General features: G+C 52.6%; 1 protein-coding gene across 5 annotated transcripts in view; it reads left to right on the top strand.

Moving 5' to 3' along the window:
• Cep72 (centrosomal protein 72) overlaps positions 1 to 23,215 on the top strand; it is a 57,601-nt gene that overhangs the window by 15,537 nt on the left and 18,849 nt on the right. For all 5 annotated transcript variants that reach the window (XR_007109071.1, XM_047555313.1, XM_047555314.1 and 2 more), the window contains exons 5-7: positions 7,584 to 7,762; positions 13,918 to 14,127; positions 15,017 to 15,297. Coding sequence is in view for 4 of the 5 variants with exons in the window: in XM_047555313.1 (XP_047411269.1) it covers positions 7,584 to 7,762; positions 13,918 to 14,127; positions 15,017 to 15,297 (670 nt within the window). In the remaining variant the exon portion in view is untranslated. The remainder of the gene's footprint in view (positions 1 to 7,583; positions 7,763 to 13,917; positions 14,128 to 15,016; positions 15,298 to 23,215) is intronic.

Consider the following 23,215-nt stretch of genomic DNA (forward strand, 5'->3'; position numbering starts at 1 on the left):
CAGCGCGCCGTGGCCCTGCCCTGCGGCATGCAGGGAGTTGTCACGCAGGCTCCGACCCCAGAGCTGGCCAGCTGAGGTGGACAGGCTGCAGGCCAGAGACCCTGGCCCTACTGCTGGAGCAGGGGCTTGTGGGAGGGCCTCCTGGAAGCCGAGTGGCTCAGCCTTGGCTCACTCGGTGGAAGGGAGCCAGCGCCACCCAGCTCTCGCCTCACGTCTCAGGCACCTTCCCAGGAAGAGCCCTTGGAGCTGACCGCCTGCGTGATGGCGGGTCCCAGCCCTGGTGAGCAGAGCACTCCAGGTCGAGTCCTCTTTCAGTTCGTGGTGACTTGCCTGAGGCTGGCGCGTGCGGCACAGGCCACGTGGCTGGTGAGCAGTGACGTTTATTCCCCACAGGAGCTGAGGACTGAGCGAGGGGGGTTCGGGCACCCTCCCTGGGTTGCTCCTGTCGAGTTCTTGTGGTGGCTTCACGTGGTGCCGGAGAACCTCAGCCTTGTGACCTGGTGACCTACAGGCCCTGTCCCCTGACACCGTCCAGTTGGGGTTAGGGTTTCCGCACACGGATTTGGGAGGGACCCAAATACTCAGTCTTTTGCAGTGAGCTTGTATCTGGAGCCGTTTTAGGGTGAGGCGTCAGAGAGCTCCCGTAGACTCCTGCTGCCGCATCCCGCGTCCCTTGTAACTGACGAGTCGGTATCCGTGTGTCTTCTCTTCGCGTTGGAGCTCTTGCGATTCTGACCAGGATATGTGTTGCGTGTCCACTCTCACAGAACCACCGACCATGCTAGAAATCTCCCGTGTTCCGCTGCTCGTTTTTCCTCCCTGCCCAGCATCTCTGCTCTCTTTTGTGTTTTTGTGATGCCAGAGCTTGAACCCAGGGGCACTTAATCTCTGAGCCGCAGCCCCAGCCCTTCATTACTTTCTATCGGAGACAGGGTCTCGCTGGGTTGCTCAGACCTTGCTGCGTTGCTGAGCCGGCTGGAGCTCCCCACCCTCCCACCTCGGCCTCCTGAGCTGCTGGGACTCGACGTGGGCCGCAGGCCCGCTGGCCTCTGCTTTCTGCCGCCTGTGGTTCTCTCTGCTCCAGCGTGTCCTACGGCTGTGGGTGGTCTGCGTGTCCCTCGAACCTTCCTGTGTTGAAAGCCTGCGGTGCCTACGGCTGTGGGTGGTCTGCGTGTCCCTCGAGCCTTCCTGTGTTGAAAGCCTGCGGTGCCTACGGCTGTGGGTGGTCTGCGTGTCCCTCGAGCCTTCGTGTGTAGAAAGCCTGCGGTGCGGTGCAGTGTTGAGAGGTAGGGGCTTCCGAGGGGTGGGCCTCGAGGGAATCGCAGGTCGTCAGAGTGCTGGAGGGAGGTCGCTGGGGTCCCTCAGCTCTTAGGGAATGCGTTCCCTGAGAGCCGGACCCTGGGCTTGCGCTCTGGCGCCCCGTCTCACCACGTGACCGCTCTCCCTCCCACCCCCACATGCTGCCATCACCTCAGCGGGGCAGAGCTAGGGGCTCACAGGGCCAGCCTCACGTCGGGCACCATCATGGTGCAGACGCTGAGCCCAAGAGCCTCTCTTCATGAAGCACCCAGCCTCGATACCTCATCCCAGCCACGGGGACTGAGCGAGAGCAGAAGCACCCAGCCTCGATACCTCATCCCAGCCACGGGGACTGAGCGAGAGCAGAAGCACCCGGCCTCGATACCTCATCCCAGCCACGGGGACTGAGCGAGAGCAGAAGCACCCGGCCTCGATACCTCATCCCAGCCACGGGGACTGAGCGAGAGCAGAAGCACCCGGCCTCGATACCTCATCCCAGCCACGGGGACTGAGCGAGAGCAGAAGCACCCGGCCTCGATACCTCATCCCAGCCACGGGGACTGAGCGAGAGCAGAAGCACCCGGCCTCGATACCTCATCCCAGCCACGGGGACTGAGCGAGAGCAGAAGCTCCCGGCCTCGATACCTCATCCCAGCAACGGGCTGAACGAGAGCAGAATTCCATGGCAGCTGACCTTTGCAGACCATCTTTAACAGGCATTTCCCGTTTCTCTGTGTTTTTGTGTGAAGGTAGTTCATTTCTTTGTATTATTGATGAACCACCGTATGGACGTACCACAGTTTCTCTTCACCTTCAAGACAATGACTGGGTGCTTCTAAGTTTTGGCAGTTGTGAGTAGAGCTACTCTGAACATCTGTGTGAGGTGTTTACATGGATGCAAGTTTTCAGTTCATTTGGATGCACACCTTGGAGCTTGGTGCTGCTGTGTGGTGGTGATTCACCTCGGAGCTTGGTGCTGCTGTGTGGTGGTGGTGATTCAACTCGGAGCTTGGTGCTGCTGTGTGGTAGTGGTGCACACCTTGGAGCTTGGTGCTACTGTGTGGTGGTGGTGATTCACTTCAGAGCTTGGTGCTGCTGTGTGGTGGTGATTCACTTCAGAGCTTGGTGCTGCTATGTGGTGGTGATTCACCTCGGAGCTTGGTGCTGCTGTGTGGTGGTGGTGATTCACCTTGGAGCTTGGTGCTGCTGTGTGGTAGTGGTGATTCACTTCAGAGCTTGGTGCTGCTGTGTGGTGGTGATTCACCTCGGAGCTTGGTGCTGCTGTGTGGTGGTGGTGATTCACCTTGGAGCTTGGTGCTGCTGTGTGGTGGTGGTGATTCACTTCAGAGCTTGGTGCTGCTGTGTGGTGGTGATTCACCTCGGAGCTTGGTGCTGCTGTGTGGTGGTGGTGATTCACCTTGGAGCTTGGTGCTGCTGTGTGGTGGTGGTGATTCACCTTGGAGCTTGGTGCTGCTGTGTGGTGGTGGTGATTCACCTTGGAGCTTGGTGCTGCTGTGTGGTAGTGGTGATTCACTTCAGAGCTTGGTGCTGCTGTGTGGTGGTGATTCACCTCGGAGCTTGGTGCTGCTGTGTGGTGGTGGTGATTCACCTTGGAGCTTGGTGCTGTTGCGTGGTGGTGGTGATTCACTTCAGAGCTTGGTGCTGCTGTGTGGTGGTGATTCACCTCGGAGCTTGGTGCTGCTGTGTGGTGGTGGTGATTCACCTTGGAGCTTGGTGCTGCTGTGTGGTGGTGGTGATTCACCTCAGAGCTTGGTGCTGCTGTGTGGTGGTGGTGATTCACCTTAGAGCTTGGTGCTGCTGTGTGGTGGTGGTGATTCACCTTAGAGCTTGGTGCTGCTGTGTGGTGGTGGTGCACACCTTGGAACTTGGTGCTGCTGTGTGGTGGTGGTGATTCACCTTGGAGCTTGGTGCTGCTGTGTGGTGGTGGTGGTGATTCACCTCGGAGCTTGGTGCTGCTGTGTGGTGGTGGTCCTTGGTTTTTAGGCAGCCGTCCCATAGTCTTCCAGGGTGGTGTGGGGCATTCCCTGCCCCATGTCCTTATAACTGCCTTTGGTGGTGTTAGTTGGGAACTGTGGCCATCCCATGGGTGTCGTGTGTTTTACCTCATTGTAACGCATGGTGTCCTGATGGTGAGTGACATGGAGCCTGTTTTCATACGCTTATTTGCCAGTGAGGTGTCTTCTTGGTGAGAAGTCTGTTCAGGTCTTTTGCCCATTTGTGATCAGGTTGTTCATTTTTTATTGAGTTTTAAGAGTTCATGTACATTTTTGGATGCCGTGCTTTGCTGGATCCGTGTTTCCTTGTATTTTCTTTTCTGTTTATGCAGTCTGCCACTGAGCTATAGCCCCAGCCCACAGAATATCTTCTCGCAGTTTGTGGGTTGCATTTCCTCCTCTGAACAGTCTTCCTGGAGCGGGAGTTTTAAATGTCAGCGAAGTCCAGCTCGTCAGCTTCCACAGGTGTACTTCCACGTGCACTTAGAGTCCCACAGAGCCAGGGCCGTGTTGTCTCCTGTGCCGTCTCCCAGGAGCTGTTTACAGCTTTTCTTTTCTGAGTAGGTCCCTGCTCATGCTGAGTGGAGTGTTGTGCAAGGTGTAAGGCCTGTGTCCAGGTTCACTTTTATAATGGACTTGGCCGTCCAGCAGTTTGTTTCCTTTCCTTTCTGCATTGAATTTCCTCAGCTTCTCTATCGAACGCCAGCGAGCAACAGGTGTGGGAGTGTGTCCTGGGCGCTCTGGTCCTGAGCGGTCCCCCTGCGTGCCCAGCTGCCTTCCACGGCCGCTTGGAGGTGGGCAGCTGCAGCCCGTCAGCCCTCTGTGGTCCTGAGGGCTGGGGAGAGCACGCACGCTTACTGGGTCACTACAGGTCCCAACCGACGGGGGAGACCGACGGGGGCGTGTGTGAGTCGAGGGACGGGAAGGGGCACTGCTCCCCAGGTGCTCACGTGTAGGGCTGTCCAGCCCCCTGAGCCCATTTTGGGTTCCTGCAAGAGCTTAGTGTCTCAGACCGAGTGGTCAGGTCCCGGTCACTGGCGTTCAGCTGAACCACCAGCCCTCCCTGCTGGAGTCCGGGGCCTGGTTCTCAGCCTGCCCAGGAACATGCCCTCCTGGGCGCCCGAGGCCCAGCCTTCACTCAGCTCTCGGGCATGTTGGAGACGCTGGTGTGCAGCAGTGGGGGGCTCGGCAGATGCTTCACAGGCACCCGCGGTGCCCTGTCCCAGCCCGCCTCCTGCAGTGCTCTTTGGACTCCTGCCTCCGGCCCTGTGTGACGCCGTCCTGCCTGGCATCCCAAAGCCTGCGAGGCCTGTGGCTGGTCTCTCTGCTCTGGAGGCTGGACAGCCTCAGTCACCCGGTCCCCATCCTCTGGTGCAAGTGTGCCGCGAGGGTCCCCCACTCTGCACTGCAGGGGCTCCTTCAGGCACAGCCTGGCCCGTGCCGCATGCCCACTTAGCTTGACTCCTTGGCCCCTTGGTTCCTGAGACGCAGTCCTCGCCTTCCCTTCTCCGAGGTCGGGCGTGTGAACGCAGCACGGTCCCTGACTTGTGTTGGCTGGAGGGGCTGAGCTCTGGACTTCCTCCGGTGTGGCTTCTGTTGGTTTCTCTTTTCTCTGTATGGCCTCTGCCTTTTCATTTCTTTGAATCCCTTTTAATTGCTGTTGATTCTGTATATTTTCAGCGTTATAACCTGACAGCTCTGGAAATCAGATTCTTTGCTTCCCTGGATTTGATGTGCTTGTCAGTTAAGGTGGTCATTATTTGGGGACTTTTCTGAGCCGTCCTGTGATGTCCATTCTTTGCTGCTCCTGGCCCTTGAAGTCTGTTCTGTTCTTGTCAAGAGCTAGCGATTGGGCAGGGAGTCCCTTGCTGTCTGGAAGCAGAAAGTGAGCCGGTCTCTGGCCTGTGCTCTGGGCACGCTCTGTCCCTCAACCTGGCAGTGTGCACCACTGCGTGAGGCCTGCTTCCTGCTCAGCAGAGCTGCAAGGCAGGTGGGCACAGCAGGCATAGGGCCTTCTCGGGTTAGACGGTCCAGAAGGTCAGGCGTGCACACTGAGGCTGGCTTGGGCACCCAGGACAGTGGGCATGGTGGTGGTCCTGCAGCCGTAAGTTAGCTGAGAAATCCCCACCACCGAGCAGTGTCCAGTGGTCTCGGGTTGTGTGAGAGCACCTGACGTTCATTGTCGATGGAATGACGCCACATGGTGACACCTTTGCCAGCACGTCTCTTCCTCATTAAGCGGCACTTGCCGTGACTGCTGCTTTCAAAGTCCGGTGGACTTCTTGTCCCAGCTGCTTCCCCCAGGCTCTGTGCATTGTCTACTGCAGCTGCCCCGGGCGGCTTTGGTTGGCAGCAGCCGGGACTCAGCCTTGGGTGCTCCGCATTGCCCCGAGCAGCTCAGGCCTGGCTGAGTTGGGGAGCTGGTCATCAGGGTCGGGTCAGAAGAGCGGCTCCACCTTGCTCCCTGGGCACTGGGAAGGCACCTCGGTGTTCCCACTGCTGCTGTTGCTACTGCCCAGTGGTGAGCTGTGAACGGGTAGGGCGGGCAGGTCCCTGTTGTCCTGTGCAGACCAGCATCTTCCTGGAACAGCCCCCGCAGGGGCTCCTGCAGTCTTGCCCCATCTCCAGAGTTCCTCATCCCCACCCCCTTTTATGGAGAGGCAGAATTTGGAGTTCCTTTCTCTGCCTCCCCTCTGCTGACATCGCTGAGTACCCCTGTTTTAGGTTCTGATTTGCAGGTTGGGGTTCCTTTCTCTGCCTCCCCTCTGCTGACGTCGCTGAGTACACCTGTTTGGTTCTGATTTGCAGGTTGGGGTTCCTTTCTCTGCCTCCCCTCTGCTGACGTCGCTGAGTACACCTGTTAGGTTCTGATTTGCAGGTTGGGGTTCCTTTCTCTGCCTCCCCTCTGCTGACGTCGCTGAGTACACCTGTTAGGTTCTGATTTGCAGGTTGGGGTTCCTTTCTCTGCCTCCCCTCTGCTGACGTCGCTGAGTACACCTGTTAGGTTCTGATTTGCAGGTTGGGGTTCCTTTCTCTGCCTCCACTCTGCTGTCAGTGCTGAGTATACCTGTTTGGTTCTGATTTGCAGGTTGGGGTTCCTTTCTCTGCCTCCCCTCTGTTGACAGTGCTGAGTACACCTGTTAGGTTCTGATTTGCAGGTTGGGGTTCCTTTCTCTGCCTGCCCTCTGCTGACGTCACTGAGTACACCTGTTAGGTTCTGATTTGCAGGTTGGGGTTCCTTTCTCTGCCTGTCCTCTGCTGACGTCGCTGAGTACACCTGTTAGGTTGTGATTTACAGGAGTGTTTCAGATTCTTTTGTCTTCTGTGGTGACATGCACAGGAGGTAAAGGAGGCACTTCTTCCTCATGGCTGGGAGTAATGTATTCTAATCTACAAATATAAGTACTTTGCAGTTTTTATAGATTGACCTGTTTAAACACTGCAACATTTAATTGTAAAAGTTGCAAAAACCATAAGTGGAGGGAAGAACGGAAGTCTTCCCTGCCTTCCCCCTCCTGCGAGTGTGGCCAACAGCAGCGGCCTCCACTCTTCTCCGCACACACATGGCACATGGCTCTGTGTAAGACCACTAGCACGCATGTGGGCAGAACGTAGTCTAACCAACGTCGAGACGCAGCACCAGGCAGCGTGTGCTGGGCTGAGGTAAGGCAGGGTCGTCTGCGCCAGCATTCAGAACCACGGCTGGGGGCAAGCTGCATTTGGGGGCGTCTCACTGCAGATGGCCAGCACCACTTGTCACCGCTACGTGCAAGACCGAGTTGTCACAGTTCAGAGTTAAGGGCCTGCTAGGTGATTTGGGCCCATCTCCCAGCCATCCAGAGGTGCCCATGGGGACACAAGAGACTGCTCTGGCTCAGACGCCAGGTGTCTGTAGGCAGACCCAGCCCAGGCCCCAGCTCCCTTTCTTTGGATCGTGCCCATCCTAGAAACCAGGGTGGCGACGGCTACCTGTGGTGGACCAGGTGTCCCACGCTTGAACTGCCTCCTGCCCAGAGGATGCGCATGGGTTCATGTGGAGTGCTCCTTAAACCACCTGTGTTGGATGGAGGACTCCCCGAGAGGGTTCAGGCTGGCATGGTGTTGGCCTGTGCTGGCCTCCCCGTGGTCCTCCTGGGCGAGCCCCTCCTCCAGGTCCTGGGGTAGAGGGAAGTGAGCTGCTGTGCTGTGCACGCTGCTCTAGGAGCTGTGCAGACGTGCCTGCTCTGGTCCCCAGGCCAGTGACGCTAACGAGAATGCTCTCCCTTGCAGAACACAGCGCTCTAGGGCCAGGTGTGCTGACCCCTCAGCCAGGAAGTGCTTGCCCATGGACGCAGACGACGAGGCTGTCCTGAACCTCATTGCTGAGTGCGAGTGGGACCTCAGCAACCCCCCTGGCAGCTTGAGCTCCAGTCAGAAGGAGTGCGAGGCCGACCTCCACCACACCCAAGGTGCGCTGTCTGCCAGCAGTGGAGGCCCAGCAGACCCAGAGGTCACTGGCTTCAGCCTCCTCAATCACGCTGTGTGTGAGAACAGCAGGGCTGGGCTGCTCGGTGCCGAGCGCTTGCCTTGCCTGCACGAGGTCCTGCGTTCCATTTCTAGCACCAAAAATACAGCAGCAAAACATTCACCTCTCCAGAAAGGATCCTCACAAGTCTGTGCACTGCTGTGCCAGCTGTGCCGGGAGTCAGTGCAGAGCCCCGTCCTCACAAGTCTGTGCACTGCTGTGCCAGCTGTGCCAGGAGTCAGTGCAGAGCTCAGTCCTCACAAGTCTGTGCACTTCTGTGCCAGCTGTGCCGGGAGTCAGTGCAGAGCTCAGTCCTCACAAGTCTGTGCACTTCTGTGCCAACTGTGCCGTGAGTCGGTGCAGAGCCCAGTCCTCACAGGTCTGTGCACTACTGTGCCAGCTGTGCCAGGAGTCAGTGCAGAGCCCAGTCCTCACAAGTCTGTGCACTGCTGTGCCAGCTGTGCCAGGAGTCAGTGCAGAGCTCAGTCCTCACAAGTCTGTGCACTGCTGTGCCAGCTGTGCCAGGAGTCAGTGCAGAGTCCAGTCCTCACAAGTCTGTGCACTTCTGTGCCAGCTGTGCCGGGAGTCAGTGCAGAGCCCAGTCCTCACAAGTCTGTGCACTTCTGTGCCAGCTGTGCTGTGAGTCAGTGCAGAGCCCAGTCCTCACAAGTCTGTGCACTTCTGTGCCAGCTGTGCCAGGAGTCAGTGCAGAGCCCAGTCCTCACAAGTCTGTGCACTGCTGTGCCAGCTGTGCTGTGAGTCAGTGCAGAGCCCAGTCCTCACAGGTCTGTGCACTTCTGTGCCAGCTGTGCTGTGAGTCAGTGCAGAGCCCAGTCCTCACAAGTCTGTGCACTGCTGTGCCAGCTGTGCTGTGAGTCAGTGCAGAGCCCAGTCCTCACAGGTCTGTGCACTGCTGTGCCAGCTGTGCCGGGAGTCAGTGCAGAGCCCAGTCCTCACAAGTCTGTGCACTTCTGTGCCAGCTGTGCTGTGAGTCAGTGCAGAGCCCTGTCCTCACAAGTCTGTGCACTTCTGTGCCAGCTGTGCTGTGAGTCAGTGCAGAGCCCAGTCCTCACAAGTCTGTGCACTTCTGTGCCAGCTGTGCTGTGAGTCAGTGCAGAGCCCAGTCCTCACAAGTCTGTGCACTTCTGGGCCAGCTGTGCTGTGAGTCAGTGCAGAGCCCAGTCCTCACAGGTCTGTGCACTTCTGTGCCAGCTGTGCCAGGAGTCAGTGCAGAGCTGAGTCCTCACAGGTCTGTGCACTTCTGTGCCAGCTGTGCTGTGAGTCAGTGCAGAGCCCAATCCTCACAAGTCAGTGCACTTCTGTGCCAGCTGTGCTGTGAGTCAGTGCAGAGCCCAGTCCTCACAAGTCTGTGCACTTCTGTGCCAGCTGTGCCGGGAGTCAGTGCAGAGCCCAGTCCTCACAAGTCTGTGCACTTCTGTGCCAGCTGTGCTGTGAGTCAGTGCAGAGCCCAGTCCTCACAAGTCTGTGCACCTCTGTGCCAGCTGTGCTGTGAGTCAGTGCAGAGCCCAGTCTTCACAGGTCTGTGCATCTCTGTGCCAGCTGTGCTGTGAGTCAGTGCAGAGCTCAGTCCTCACAGGTCTGTGCACTTCTGTGCCAGCTGTGCCAGGAGTCAGTGCAGAGCCCAGTCCTCACAAGTCTGTGCACTTCTGTGCCAGCTGTGCTGTGAGTCAGTGCAGAGCTCAGTCCTCACAAGTCTGTGCACTTCTGTGCCAGCTGTGCTGTGAGTCAGTGCAGAGCCCAGTCCTCACAGGTCTGTGCATCTCTGTGCCAGCTGTGCTGTGAGTCAGTGCAGAGCTCAGTCCTCACAGGTCTGTGCACTTCTGTGCCAGCTGTTCTGTGAGTCAGTGCAGAGCCCAGTCCTCACAGGTCTGTGCACCTCTGTGCCAGCTGTGCTGTGAGTCAGTGCAGAGCCCAGTCCTCACAGGTCTGTGCACTTCTGTGCCAGCTGTGCCAGGAGTCAGTGCAGAGCCCAGTCCTCACAAGTCTGTGCACTTCTGTGCCAGCTGTGCTATGAGTCAGTGCAGAGCCCAGTCCTCACAAGTCTGTGCACTTCTGTGCCAGCTGTTCTGTGAGTCAGTGCAGAGCCCAGTCCTCACAGGTCTGTGCACCTCTGTGCCAGCTGTGCTGTGAGTCAGTGTAGAGCCCAGTCCTCACAGGTCTGTGCACTTCTGTGCCAGCTGTGCCAGGAGTCAGTGCAGAGCCCAGTCCTCACAAGTCTGTGCACTTCTGTGCCAGCTGTGCCGGGAGTCAGTGCAGAGCCCAGTCCTCACAAGTCTGTGCACTGCTGTGCCAGCTGTGCCAGGAGTCAGTGCAGAGCCCAGTCCTCACAAGTCTGTGCACTGCTGTGCCAGCTGTGCTGTGAGTCAGTGCAGAGCTCAGTCCTCACAAGTCTGTGCACTGCTGTGCCAGCTGTGCTGTGAGTCAGTGCAGAGCCCAGTCCTCACAAGTCTGTGGACTGCTGTGCCAGCTGTGCCGGGAGTCAGTGCAGAGCCCAGTCCTCACAGGTCTGTGCACTTCTGTGCCAGCTGTGCCGGGAGTCAGTGCAGAGCCCAGTCCTCACAGGTCTGTGCACTTCTGTGCCAGCTGTGCCGGGAGTCAGTGCAGAGCTCAGTCCTCACAAGTGTGTGCACTGCTGTGCCAGCTGTGCTGTGAGTCAGTGCAGAGCCCAGTCCTCACAAGTCTGTGCACTTCTGTGCCAGCTGTGCCAGGAGTCAGTGCAGAGCTCAGTCCTCACAGGTCTGTGCACTTCTGTGCCAGCTGTGCCGGGAGTCAGTGCAGAGCCCAGTCCTCACAAGTCTGTGCACTTCTGTGCCAGCTGTGCCAGGAGTCAGTGCAGAGCCCCGTCCTCACAAGTCTGTGCACTTCTGTGCCAGCTGTGCTGTGAGTCAGTGCAGAGCCCAGTCCTCACAAGTCTGTGCACTGCTGTGCCAGCTGTGCTGTGAGTCAGTGCAGAGCCCAGTCCTCACAAGTCTGTGCACTTCTGTGCCAGCTGTGCCAGGAGTCAGTGCAGAGCCCAGTCCTCACAGGTCTGTGCACTTCTGTGCCAGCTGTGCTGTGAGTCAGTGCAGAGCCCAGTCCTCACAAGTCAGTGCACTTCTGTGCCAGCTGTGCTGTGAGTCAGTGCAGAGCCCAGTCCTCACAAGTCTGTGCACTGCTGTGCCAGCTGTGCCGGGAGTCAGTGCAGAGCCCAGTCCTCACAGGTCTGTGCACTTCTGTGCCAGCTGTGCCGGGAGTCAGTGCAGAGCCCAGTCCTCACAGGTCTGTGCACTTCTGTGCCACCTGTGCCAGGAGTCAGTGCAGAGCTCAGTCCTCACAGGTCTGTGCACTTCTGTGCCAGCTGTGCCAGGAGTCAGTGCAGAGCCCAGTCCTCACAAGTCTGTGCACTTCTGTGCCAGCTGTGCCAGGAGTCAGTGCAGAGCCCAGTCCTCACAAGTCTGTGCACTGCTGTGCCAGCTGAGCTGTGAGTCAGTTCAGAGCCCAGTCCTCACAAGTCTGTGCACTGCTGTGCCAGCTGTGCTGTGAGTCAGTGCAGAGCCCAGTCCTCACAAGTCTGTGCACTGCTGTGCCAGCTGTGCCAGGAGTCAGTGCAGAGCCCAGTCCTCATAAGTCTGTGCACTGCTGTGCCAGCTGTGCTGTGAGTCAGTTCAGAGCCCAGTCTTCACAAGTCTGTGCACTGCTGTGCCAGCTGTGCTGTGAGTCAGTGCAGAGCCCAGTCCTCACAAGTCTGTGCACTGCTGTGCCAGCTGTGCCAGGAGTCAGTGCAGAGCCCAGTCCTCACAAGTCTGTGCACTGCTGTGCCAGCTGTGCTGTGAGTCAGTTCAGAGCCCAGTCCTCACAAGTCTGTGCACTGCTGTGCCAGCTGTGCTGTGAGTCAGTGCAGAGCCCAGTCCTCACAAGTCTGTGCACTGCTGTGCCAGCTGTGCCAGGAGTCAGTGCAGAGCCCAGTCCTCACAAGTCTGTGCACTGCTGTGCCAGCTGTGCTGTGAGTCAGTGCAGAGCTCCGTCCTCACAGGTCTGTGCACTTCTGTGCCAGCTGTGCTGTGAGTCAGTGCAGAGCCCAGTCCTCACAGGTCTGTGCACTTCTGTGCCAGCTGTGCCAGGAGTCAGTGCAGAGCTGAGTCCTCACAAGTCTGTGCACTTCTGTGCCAGCTGTGCCAGGAGTCAGTGCAGAGCCCAGTCCTCACAAGTCTGTGCACTGCTGTGCCAGCTGTGCTGTGAGTCAGTGCAGAGCTCCGTCCTCACAGGTCTGTGCACTTCTGTGCCAGCTGTGCTGTGAGTCAGGGCAGAGCCCAGTCCTCACAGGTCTGTGCACTTCTGTGCCAGCTGTGCCAGGAGTCAGTGCAGAGCCCAGTCCTCACAAGTCTGTGCACTTCTGTGCCAGCTGTGCCAGGAGTCAGTGCAGAGCCCAGTCCTCACAAGTCTGTGCACTTCTGTGCCAGCTGTGCCAGGAGTCAGTGCAGAGCCCAGTCCTCACAGGTCTGTGCACTTCTGTGCCAGCTGTGCCAGGAGTCAGTGCAGAGCCCAGTCCTCACAAGTCTGTGCACTGCTGTGCCAGCTGTGCCAGGAGTCAGTGCAGAGCCCAGTCCTCACAAGTCTGTGCACTTCTGTGCCAGCTGTGCCAGGAGTCAGTGCAGAGCCCAGTCCTCACAAGTCAGTGCACTTCTGTGCCAGCTGTGCTGTGAGTCAGTGCAGAGCTCAGTCCTCACAGGTCTGTGCACTTCTGTGCCAGCTGTGCTGTGAGTTAGTGCAGAGCCCAGTCCTCACAGGTCTGTGCACTTCTGTGCCAGCTGTGCCAGGAGTCAGTGCAGAGCCCAGTCCTCACAAGTCTGTGCACTGCTGTGCCAGCTGTGCTGTGAGTCAGTGCAGAGCCCAGTCCTCACAAGTCTGTGCACTGCTGTGCCAGGTGTGCTGTGAGTCAGTGCAGAGCCCCGTCCTACAGCAGCTTGTCCAGCGGCACTTTTCCCATATCACGGGAGAAAGTAATACCTGCAGGGAGGGGAGAAAGGAGGGCCTTGTGCCTTGGCGCCTGATCCCTGGCTGCTGTGGTCACTGAGGTTCAACAGGCCTGAGCAGGCTGCCCTGCTGAGGCTCCGTCAGGGTGGCGGAATCCCTGTGCTCAGGCGTCTCCTGCCACTCTGCCTGTTGATGAGCTGGGCCTCCATTTCTCCTGCTCTCTGGGGTTTCTGGGAGGGTCCCATGGGCACAGCACGAGCACTGGAGCAGCTGGGCTGAGGGAGGGCACCTGCTCCCAGGAGCAGCCAGCGCCACCGCCCTCGGCTCCTGGCGCTCCTGCGTGGGGGCGTTTCAACCTTGGCCTTTGTTTGCGTTTTTCTGAGGGCAGAGGCTGCTGACCTTGGCCTTTGCGTGTCTCCTGTTACGTGCAGTCGGCTCTGCTGCCATGTGGGGCCTGCTCTCCTGGGGCCGGGCGAGGCACAGCCCTTTCCTAGGTGCGGGTGTGGCCCCCTCCTCTTTGGGCCTGGCCTCTTGCTGGCCCTGGCAGCACCTGAAGGGCAGTTGTCCCCCTCCAGTGAAGATCGGTCCTCTTGGGCTCACTCTTGTTCTTCCTTCAGTGGTGTGTGCCTTTTCGTCCACCCCTTGCTAGAGATTTTGTCTTCCTGCCGGTCTCCTGTGCTGCAGGTACTCGGACAGTGGCCCTCATTGGCTCTGTTGCCAGTGTGAGTGACCCGATGCCCCTGCCCACTCTTGTGCCTCCGGCTGCTCTGATGCCACTGGGTAAAGACTCTGGCGCAGTTCCCGAGGGCTTGCTCAGCCGCTGTGCCGCTTCTCACTCTGCCTTCTGTCTTGTGGATGTGTCACTGCTACCCATCCTGGTGGCTGCTGCTGTTCTGTGCGTCTTGGGGCCTGGTCCTGCTGGCCTCCAGCTCTGCCCTTGCCCACCGGAGAGCTGTCTGGAAGTCACTGCAGCACTGGCTGCTGCATTGCCAGCCCATCGGGCATCACTTTGTTATTTAATCATCAATTTAAGGAAAGCTTGCTTAAGAGGTGCCATACACTGTCACAGACTTAAAGCGTCATTTTTAATGAAATTAAGCTTCTAAAGTGTTCTTAATAAAATAGAATCCAGGTGTCTGTTGAACCCTCCGTCCATCCAGCACCAGTGTGGGGACTCTGCAAGGAGGGGCCACGAGAAAAGGAAGGGCAACTCCAGAGGCTGCTGTCCCGAGCAGCCGCCTCAGGACCAGCACTGCGGGGAGCGCCCCCCGCAGCACGGAGACCCCGAGGCCTGCCGCGCACATGGGCTGCACGCCCACTTTGCCCCACACCCAGGTAAGCCCACGCCTTTCTGAGCACTTGACCGATGCTCACGGTGTTTGCTGCGCCCGTGAGGTTCCTCCTGTTGCCTTCGGGTTTACTTACCTGCCTGAAGTACCTCAGGGAGGCCTCGAGTGCACTGAGATCTGTGACCCTCGCGCGTTGGGGACCCTGGTGTGCACACACTTGGTGCTGTTCTGTGCTCACGCTTGGCACGCTCGTCCCTGCCTCTCTCCCCTCTTCCACGTGCCTCGGCTGCGCTGCAGCTGGGGTCTCGATGTCAGAATCAGCACAGCTGACAGGGAGAGTCTTGTGCATCTGTGTGGTCCAAGTGTCATGCCGGGCACTCAGGCTGAGCTCATGGGGCCTTTGGGGCCAGGACGGCCAGCAGTGACCTGGCCAGGTGGCCCTTTGCTGCCACAGGGCATGGCTTGTGGTTCTAGTTCTGGGGCGGTGGTCGAGGCCAGGGGTGTGCTTCTGCCCACGCCTCCTGCTCTCATGGCCCTTCCCGGGATGAGGAGCGTCCACCTGTGTCCTGCACCCCTGGCACCTTGGTCAGCAGAGTGCCCAGGACCCGCCCTTTCCATCAACTGTAGAGTGCATCCCTTCCTCTCTTGGGGAGGGCACACGTGCTGCATGTCCTCCGAGCTCCGGGAGCATCCATGAATTACTCCAGCTGAACACTCGTGGAAATGCCCACCATGCTGCAGGTTCCTGTCTGCTGCGTCCAGGTGCCCAAGGCTCCTGTTGGACCACCTTTGCTCCTTTGTGCCCCTTGGCTGTCCTGCCTCCTGCGTGTGTGCATGCATGTGTACACAGCTGTGTGCACACACACAACTTGTGAAATGGTACTGTTGGTCCCTGGCCCTGAGATTCGGGTGCGGTGAGCTCCTCTCTGTTGCAGACTCCACGGACATCGAGGACTCTGTCTCCTCGTCTCAGAAGTCAAGCGTGTCATCACAGAAGGCCCTGAATCCCGTGCCTGTTCCTGAGAAGTACAGGAAGAGGAGGATGCCTGGCGGGCGGTTCCAGGCACCCTCCGACTGGGAGTGTCTGAGCTGCAGCCTGGAGCAGAGTCCCAGCGGGCCGGGCAGCTCCGAGGGCAGGACCCACAGGGCCTTTTCTCACTCGGAGGCTTCGGAGACCCAGGAGCAGATATCTCACAGCACAAGCGACACCAGAGTGGTGAGCTGGGGTGGGAGGCGGGCAACCGGGTCGGGCCTGGTCTGTGGACAGCGAAGGCGGCCCTCGAGTCTGCTGCTCCTTGGCGCTTGCCCCTGCTCCACTGTTCCCTAGGTGCCCCGTGTGGGCAGCGGAAACGCAGCCACACGTTAGAGCTGCGTTTCAGTCAGCGTTTCCCTGCTGTGACTCAAAGACCCAACCACAGCCACTGTAGAGGAGGGAAGGCTTCTCTGGGGCTCCGTTTCAGAGGTCTCAGTTCACAGACAGCTGACTCCATTCCTCAGGGCTCGAGGTGAGGCAGGACATCATGGTGGAAGAGTGTGGCAGAGGGAGGCAAAGCGTGTGGTAACTAGGGAGCAGAGAGTTTCTACTCTCCAGATACAAAACATACCCCGTAGCCACGCCCTGGCACTTCAGCTACCACTCGGTTAATCCCACGGGGGAGTAAACCACTGATTGGGTTAAAATTCTTGTAACCCAGTTGTTTTTCCTCTGAACCTTCCTGCAGTATCTCACATTGAGCTTTTGGGGGACACCTCACATCTAAACCATAACATTCTGCCCCCGGCCCCCAAAAGCTCACAACCATCTTACAATGCAAAATGGATTTTGTCCATTTCCAAGAGTCCCCACAGTCTCAACAGTTCAAGATTGCTCAAAGTTCAATCCAAAGTCGTCTTTGGAGCTCCTGTAAAATTAAAAACAATTTACAAGTATCTAATATGTAATGGCAGAGAGCAAACATTTCTATTCAAAAAATAGAGACATAGAAAGAAGGGATAGGACCAAAGCAAGACCCAAGTACAATGGGCAAGAAAGTCCCATAGCTCCACCTCCATAACCTAGGCTGTGCAGCATCATGATGTCCTCTCTCCAAAGGGCTAGTGTGCACTGTCCCCGTGGACTTGTTGGTTGCAGCCCAGGTGGCCTTTCTGTTGGCTTCTCTCTGCTCTATTCCTGCAGCTTTCTGTGGACAGTGTCCCACGTTACTGGCATTTCTTCATCTGGGGGTCTCCACTGCAGTTGCCTCCTCCTCACGTCTCCACACCTTGCCTTCTCAGAGGGGCCTCGGGGCTCCAACCCTGCTGCGCTTTGCCTGGCTTCCCAGGCCTTCCTTGGAAATCTTTTTTTTTTTTGATTTAAAAATATTTTTACAAACACATTTTGATTCATTGACACAAATGGGGTACAACTTTTCATTTCTTTGGTTGTACACAATGTATATTCACGCCATTCTTCTAATCACACATACATAGTGTAATACTGTCTGTTTCACTCTACTGTTTTTCCATTCCCACCCCCTCCCACCCCATTTTCCTCTACACCATCCAAAGTTCTTTCATCCTTCTCTTCCCCCTGCCACCCCCCATCGTTATATATCGTCATGCACTTATCAGAAAAAATGTTTGGCCTTTGGTTTTTGGTCTTGGCCTATTTCACTTAGCATGATATTTTCCAACTTCATCCATTTACCAGCAAATGCTATAATTTATTCTTCTTTATGGTTGAGTAATATTCCATTGTGTATATATACCACAGTTTCTTTATCCATTCATCAATTGAATGGCATCTAGGTTGGTTCCACAATCTGGCTATTGTGAATTGAACAACTATGAACATTGATGTGGCTGCATCACTGTAGTATGTTGATTTTAATTCCTTTGGGTATAAAACAAGGAGTGGGATAGCTGGTTAAAATGGTGGTTCCATTCCAAGTTTTCTGAGGAATCTCCATACTGCTTTCCAGAGTGGCTGTACCAATTTGCAACTCCACCAGCAATGTATGATGAGTGTGCCTTTTTCCCCATATCCACATCAACACTTATTATTGCTTGTGTTCTCGATAATAGCGATTCTAATTGGAGTTAGATGAAATCTTAGGGTGGTTTCAATTTGCATTTCTCTAATTACTAGGGATGATGAGCACTTTTTCATATATTTGTTGATCACCCGTATATCTCCTGTGAAGGGTCTGCCCAGTTCCTTAGCCCATTTATTGATTGGGTTCTTTGTATTTTGGGTGTAAAGCTTTTTAAATTCTTTATAAACTTTGGAGATGAGTGCTCTGTCTGAAGTGTGTGTGGAAAAGATTTTCTCCCACTCTGTAGGCTCTCTTTACACATTGATTGTTTCCTGCGCCAAGAAAAATCTTTTTAGTTTGAATCTCTCCCATTTATTGATTCTTGCTTTTATTTCTTGTGCTATGGGGGTCTTGTTAAGGAAGTCTGGTCCTAAGCCAACGTGATGGAGATTCGGGCCTACTTTTTCTTCTATTTGGTGAAGGGTCTCAGATCTAATTCCTCGATCCTTGATTCTTTTTGAGTTGAGTTTTGTGCAGGGTGAGAGATAGGGGTTTAGTTTCATTTTACTACATACGGATTTCCAGTTTTGCCAGCACCATTTGTTGAAGAGGCTATCTTTTCTCCATTATAAGTTTTTGGCACCCTTGTCTAGTATGAGGTTACTATATTTATGTGGGTATGTCTCTGTGTCTTCTATTCTGTACCATTGATCTACCTGCCTATTTTGATGCCAATACCATGCCGTTTCTGTTACTATTACTCTATAGTAGTGTTTAAGGTCTGGTATTGTGATACCTCCTGCATTGCTCTTCCTGCCCAGGTTTGTTTTGGCTATTCTGGGTCTTTTGTTCTTCCAGATGAATTTCATGATTGCTTTCTCTATTTCTATGAGAAATATTACAGGGATTTTAATTGGAATTGCATTAAATCTCTATAGCGCCTTTGGAAGTATGGCCATTTTGATAATATTAACTCTGCTTATCCAAGAACATGGGAGATCTTCCATCTTCTAAGGTCTTCCTCAATTTCTTTCTTCAGTGTTTTGTAGTTTTCGTTGTAGAGATCTTTCACCTCCTTGGTTAGATTGATTCCCAAATATTTTATTTTATTTTGTTTTGAGGCTATTGAGAATGGAGTTGTTTTCCTCATTTCCCTTCAGATGTTTCATTGCTTATGTATAAAAATGCTTAAATTTATGTGTGTTGACTTTATAACCTGCTATTTTGCTGAATTCATTGATGAGGTCTAGAAGTTTTCTGGAGGAGGTTTTTGGATCCTCTAAATAGAGAATCATGTCATCAGCAAATAGTGACAGCTTGAGTTTCTCTTTTCCTATTTGTATCCCTTTAATTTCTTTAGTCTGTCTAATTGCTCTGGCTAGTATTTCAAGTACGATGTTGAATAGAAGTGGTGAAAGAGGACATCCCTGTCTTGTTCCTGTTTTTAAAGGAAATGGTTTCAGTTTTTCTCCATTAAGAATGATGTTGGCCATGGGCTTAGCATAAATAGCTTTTACAATTTTCAGGTATATTCCTACTATCCCTGTTTTTTCTAGCATTTTGAGCATGAAAGGGTATTGTATTTTATCGAATGTTTTTTCTGGGTCAATTGAAATAACCATATGATTCTTATCCTTAAGTCTATTGACATGATGGATTACATTTATTGATTTACAGATGTTAAACCATCCTTGCATTCCAGGGATGAACCCCACTTGATCGTGGTGCACAATTTTCTTAATATGTTTTTGGATACAGTTTGCCAGTATTTTGTTAAGGATCTTTGCATCTATATTCATCAAGGATGTAGGTCTAAAATTTTCTTTCCTTGATGTGTCTTTTCCTGGTTTGGTTATGAGGGTGATATTAGCCTCATAGAATGAGTTTGGTAGGGTATCCTCTTTTTCTATTTCCTGGATTCTTTGAGAAGTATTGGAATGAGTTCTTCTTTGAAGGTCTTGTAGAACTCGGCTGAGAATCCGTCTGGTCCTGGGCTTTTCTTGGATGGTAGGCTTTTGATGGCTTCTTCTATTTCATTGCTTGATATTGATCTGTTTAAATTGTGTATGTCCTCCTGGTTCTGTTTGGGAGGAGCATATGTCTCTAGAAATTTGTTGATGTCTTTGGTATTTTCTATTTTGTTGGAATATAGTTTTTCAAAGTAGTTTCTCATTATCTTATGTATCTCAGTGGCGTCTGTTGTGATATTTCCTCTGTCATCATGAAGTTTAGTAATTTGAGTTTTCTCTCTCCTCTTTGTTAGTGTGGCTAAGGTTCTATTTTGTTTACTTTTTCAAACAACCAACTTTTTGTTTTGTCAATTCTTTGAATTGTTTCTTTTGTTTCAATTTCATTGATTTCAGCTCTGATTTTAATTATTTCCTGTCTTCTACTACTGTTGGTGTTGTTCTGTTCTTCTTTTCCTAAGGCTTTGAGCTGTAATGTTAGGTCATTTAGTTGCTGACTTTTCATTCTTTTCTGGAATGCGCTCCATGCAATGAACTTTCCTCTTAGTACCACTTTCATAGTGTCCCAGAGATTTTGATATGTTGTATCATCGTTCTCATTGACCTCTAAGAATTTTTTTATCTCCTCCCTGATGTTTTCTGTTGTCCATGTTTCATTCAATAGCATATTATTTAGTCTCCAGGTGTTGGAGTAATTTCTGTTTTTTATTTTGTCATTGATTTCTACTCTCAGTCAATTATGATCTGATAGAACACAAGGCAGTATCTCTATTTTTTTGCATTTCCTAAGGGCTGCTTTGTGGCATAACATATGGTCTATTTTTGAGAAGGTTCCATGTGCTGCTGAGAAGAAAGTGAATCCGCTCGTTGATGGATGGAATATTTATATATGTCTACTAAGTCTAGGTTATTGATTGTGTTATTGAGTTCTGTGGTTTCTTTGTTTGGTTTTTGTTTGGACAATCTATCTGGTGGTGACAGCGATGTGTTAATGTCACCCAGAATTATTGTGTTGTGGTCTATGTGCTTCCTGAAATTGAGAAGGATTTGTTTGATGGACAGGGATGCACCATTGTTTGGGGCATAAATATTTATGATCATTATGTCTTTCTGAATTATGGTTCCCTTAAGCAGTATGAAATGTCCTTCTTTATCCCTTCTGACTAACTTTGGTTTGAAGTCCACTTTATCTGATATAAGAATGGAAACTCCCGCTTTTTTACTGAGTCCATGTGCATGGTAGGCTTTTTCCCATCCTTTCACCTTTAGTCTGTGGATGTTTTTTTCTATGAGATGAGTCTCTTGCAGGCAGCATTTTGGTTCTTTTTAATCCATTCTGCCAGTCTATGTCTTTTGATTGATGAGTTTAGGCCATTAATGTTCAGGGTTATTATTGAGATATGATTTGTATTCCCAGTCATTTGGCTTGTTTTTGGTTTTTAAGTTAGCTGGGTTTCTCCTTTGATTGGTTTTTCCTTTAAGGTAGTTCCTCCCTTTGCTGACTTCCATTGTTGTTTTTCATTTCCTCCTTACGGAATATTTTGTTGAGAATGTACTGTAGTGCAGATTTCTATTTGTAAATTCTTTTAACTTTTGTTTATGATGGAAAAATTTTATTTCATCTTCAAATCTGAAGGTTAGTTTTGCTGGGTATAGGATTCTTGGTTGGCAACCATGTTCTTTCAGAGCTTGAAAAATCTTGTTCCAGGCCCTTCTAGCTTTTAGAGTCTGGGTTGAGAAGTCAGCTGCTATCCGTATTGGTCTCCCCCTATATGTAATCTGATGCTTTTCTCTCGTGGCCTTCAAAATCCTATTTTTATTTTGAATGTTAGGCATTTTCATTATAATGTGCCTTGGTGTGGATCTGTTGTGATTTTGTGCATTTGGTGTTCTGTAAGCCTCTTGAATTTGATTTTCCATTTCATTCTTCAGGTTTGGGAACTTTTCTGATATTACTTCATTGAATAGATTGTTCATTCCTTTGGTTTGTATCTCTGTGCCTTCCTCAATCCTGATAATTCTTAAATTTGGTCTTTTCATGATGTTCCCTAGTTCTTGGAGATTCTGCTCATGTTTTCTTACCATCTTCTCTGTTTGGGCAACTTTATTTTCAAGATTAAATATTTTATCTTCGTTGTCTGAGGTTCTGTCTTCCAAATGGTCTAATCTGTTGGTGATGCTTTCCATTGAGTTTTTTATTTGGTTTATTGTTTCCTTCATTTCACAGATTTCCGTTTGTTTTTTCTTGAGAATCTCTATCTCTTTGTTGAAATGATCTTTTGCTTCCTGCAGGTGCTCTTTCAGCTTATTGGTATTATCATTCATTGCCTGCATTTGCTCTCTTATCTCATCCTTTGCTAAGCGAATCATCTTAATCATTTATAATCTGAAGTCCTTTTCTGACATTTCTTCTAACATACTGTCACTGAATTCTATTAATATAGAATCTAGATTTGTTTGGATCATTTTCTTCCCTTGTTTTTTCATGTTGTTCATGTATCTTCCCCTCTAGCAGTGCAGATCTGGGGTATTGCAGATGTCCCCCTATAGGCTTATAGTGGCCCTATAGGTTTCCAAAACCCTTTCTTTAAGGGGAGATCAATATTAGCAGTGCCCAATTCAGACACTATGTAATCCTAGACCAAATAGCCCCTATGAGGACAATAACAAAATTGTCATAATAAACAGGATGAGTTCAATTATTATCTTCAATAAAACAAACAGATTTGCAATAAGGTCTGCACTTTCTAATGGAGGACAAAGAGGATGTGGAGGGGTGTAGGATGTAGCTGTTAATGGGATAAGAACAGAATATATAGAAGTTCTAGATAATAGAGTGAGAGTGTAATCAAAAGAAGTTGGTTGTTAGCATGTGAAAAGGTAGAAAGAGACTCTGAGGAAAGAGGTAAACAAAAGGAAAATAGAGTGAGAAAAGTAAAGAAATAAAAACTTAACATTTTTCAAGAAGGAGAAAAAAAATCTACACTCTACCAGTCACATAGTATTCAAACCTCCCAGTCATCAGTAGCCTGATGCATGAGAGGTACCTGACAATGAGCTTCAAGTCTCCCACCTAACGATGGGAGATACGGCTTCCAGGACTATCCAAGATGGCCGCTCTGGCTTCCAAATGTGTTGGCAAATGGGGAGCTGCAGCTCAGGGTGTGGGCGTGGTCGGCTGGAGGTCTTGGAGGTGGGGTGTGGTTGGTCAGGCAGGGGTCCTGGAGGTGGGATGCAATCAGTCCGTCCGGGGGTCCTGGTGATAGGGCACAGTCAGTTGGTCTGGGGGTCCTGGTGGTGGGGAGCAGTCAGTGGATGTGAGGGCCCCGTAGGCAGGGAGTGATGGGTCGGGCTGAGGGATCCTGGAGACGGGGCTCAGTCAGTCCAGCCAGGGGTCCTATGGGGGCCTGGCTGTTGTCTCAAAATGGCGGCAGCCACATGTAACCAAACCTGCAGCTATTGTAACAGTGAACTTCCAGGCAACAGCAGGCAGCTGGCGCTCCACTGGCAGTCTACGGTCAGTTTGCGGACTGGTGTCAGACGATCGGGAGGTGAATCTCGGGTGGTGGTTGATGGATAGGTGAAAGGCAGGCGATGGACAGGCAAGAGGCAAGCAAATGGCGGATGATAGGCGCCTGACAGTGAGCAATCTGCAGTCTAAAAGTAGTTGATATGCTGGCAGACTGTAGGTGATTGCAGTAGACAAATGGGGTAAACAGCAGGAGATCAATAAGCAGCAAAAACTGCCTCACCAAGAAACAGATATCCTCTGCTTGAAACTTGAGTTACGGAATGACAAGGAATGCAGCCTCCCTCTAGTCTGCCATCTTAGATCTCCCTCTTGGAAATCTTGGTGGAAGACTCCATGACCCCCTAACTCCAGCATCCTGTATCCCTGTAGAACCAGCACCACGTGGTTGACGCCAAGGTCTGCCGCCATCTGGAGCAGTAGCCAAGCCTCCAGGGCCCCTGGCTGCAGCAACCTCTAGGGTCTGGGTGGCTGAGCATGTTGAAAAACCTTCCTAGGCCCCCTTGTGCAAGAAGGGTGCCCACTGACCTCTTTTCAAGAGAATTTTCACCTTTACTCCCTTGAGCTTGAGGTGGGTGTGGTCTTGCCAGCTCCTGAGATGCCCTCAAGCCACCTTCCGTGTTG

This window comes from Sciurus carolinensis, chromosome 6 (assembly GCF_902686445.1).
Source record: "Sciurus carolinensis chromosome 6, mSciCar1.2, whole genome shotgun sequence".
NCBI classification, from domain to species: Eukaryota; Metazoa; Chordata; class Mammalia; order Rodentia; family Sciuridae; genus Sciurus; species Sciurus carolinensis.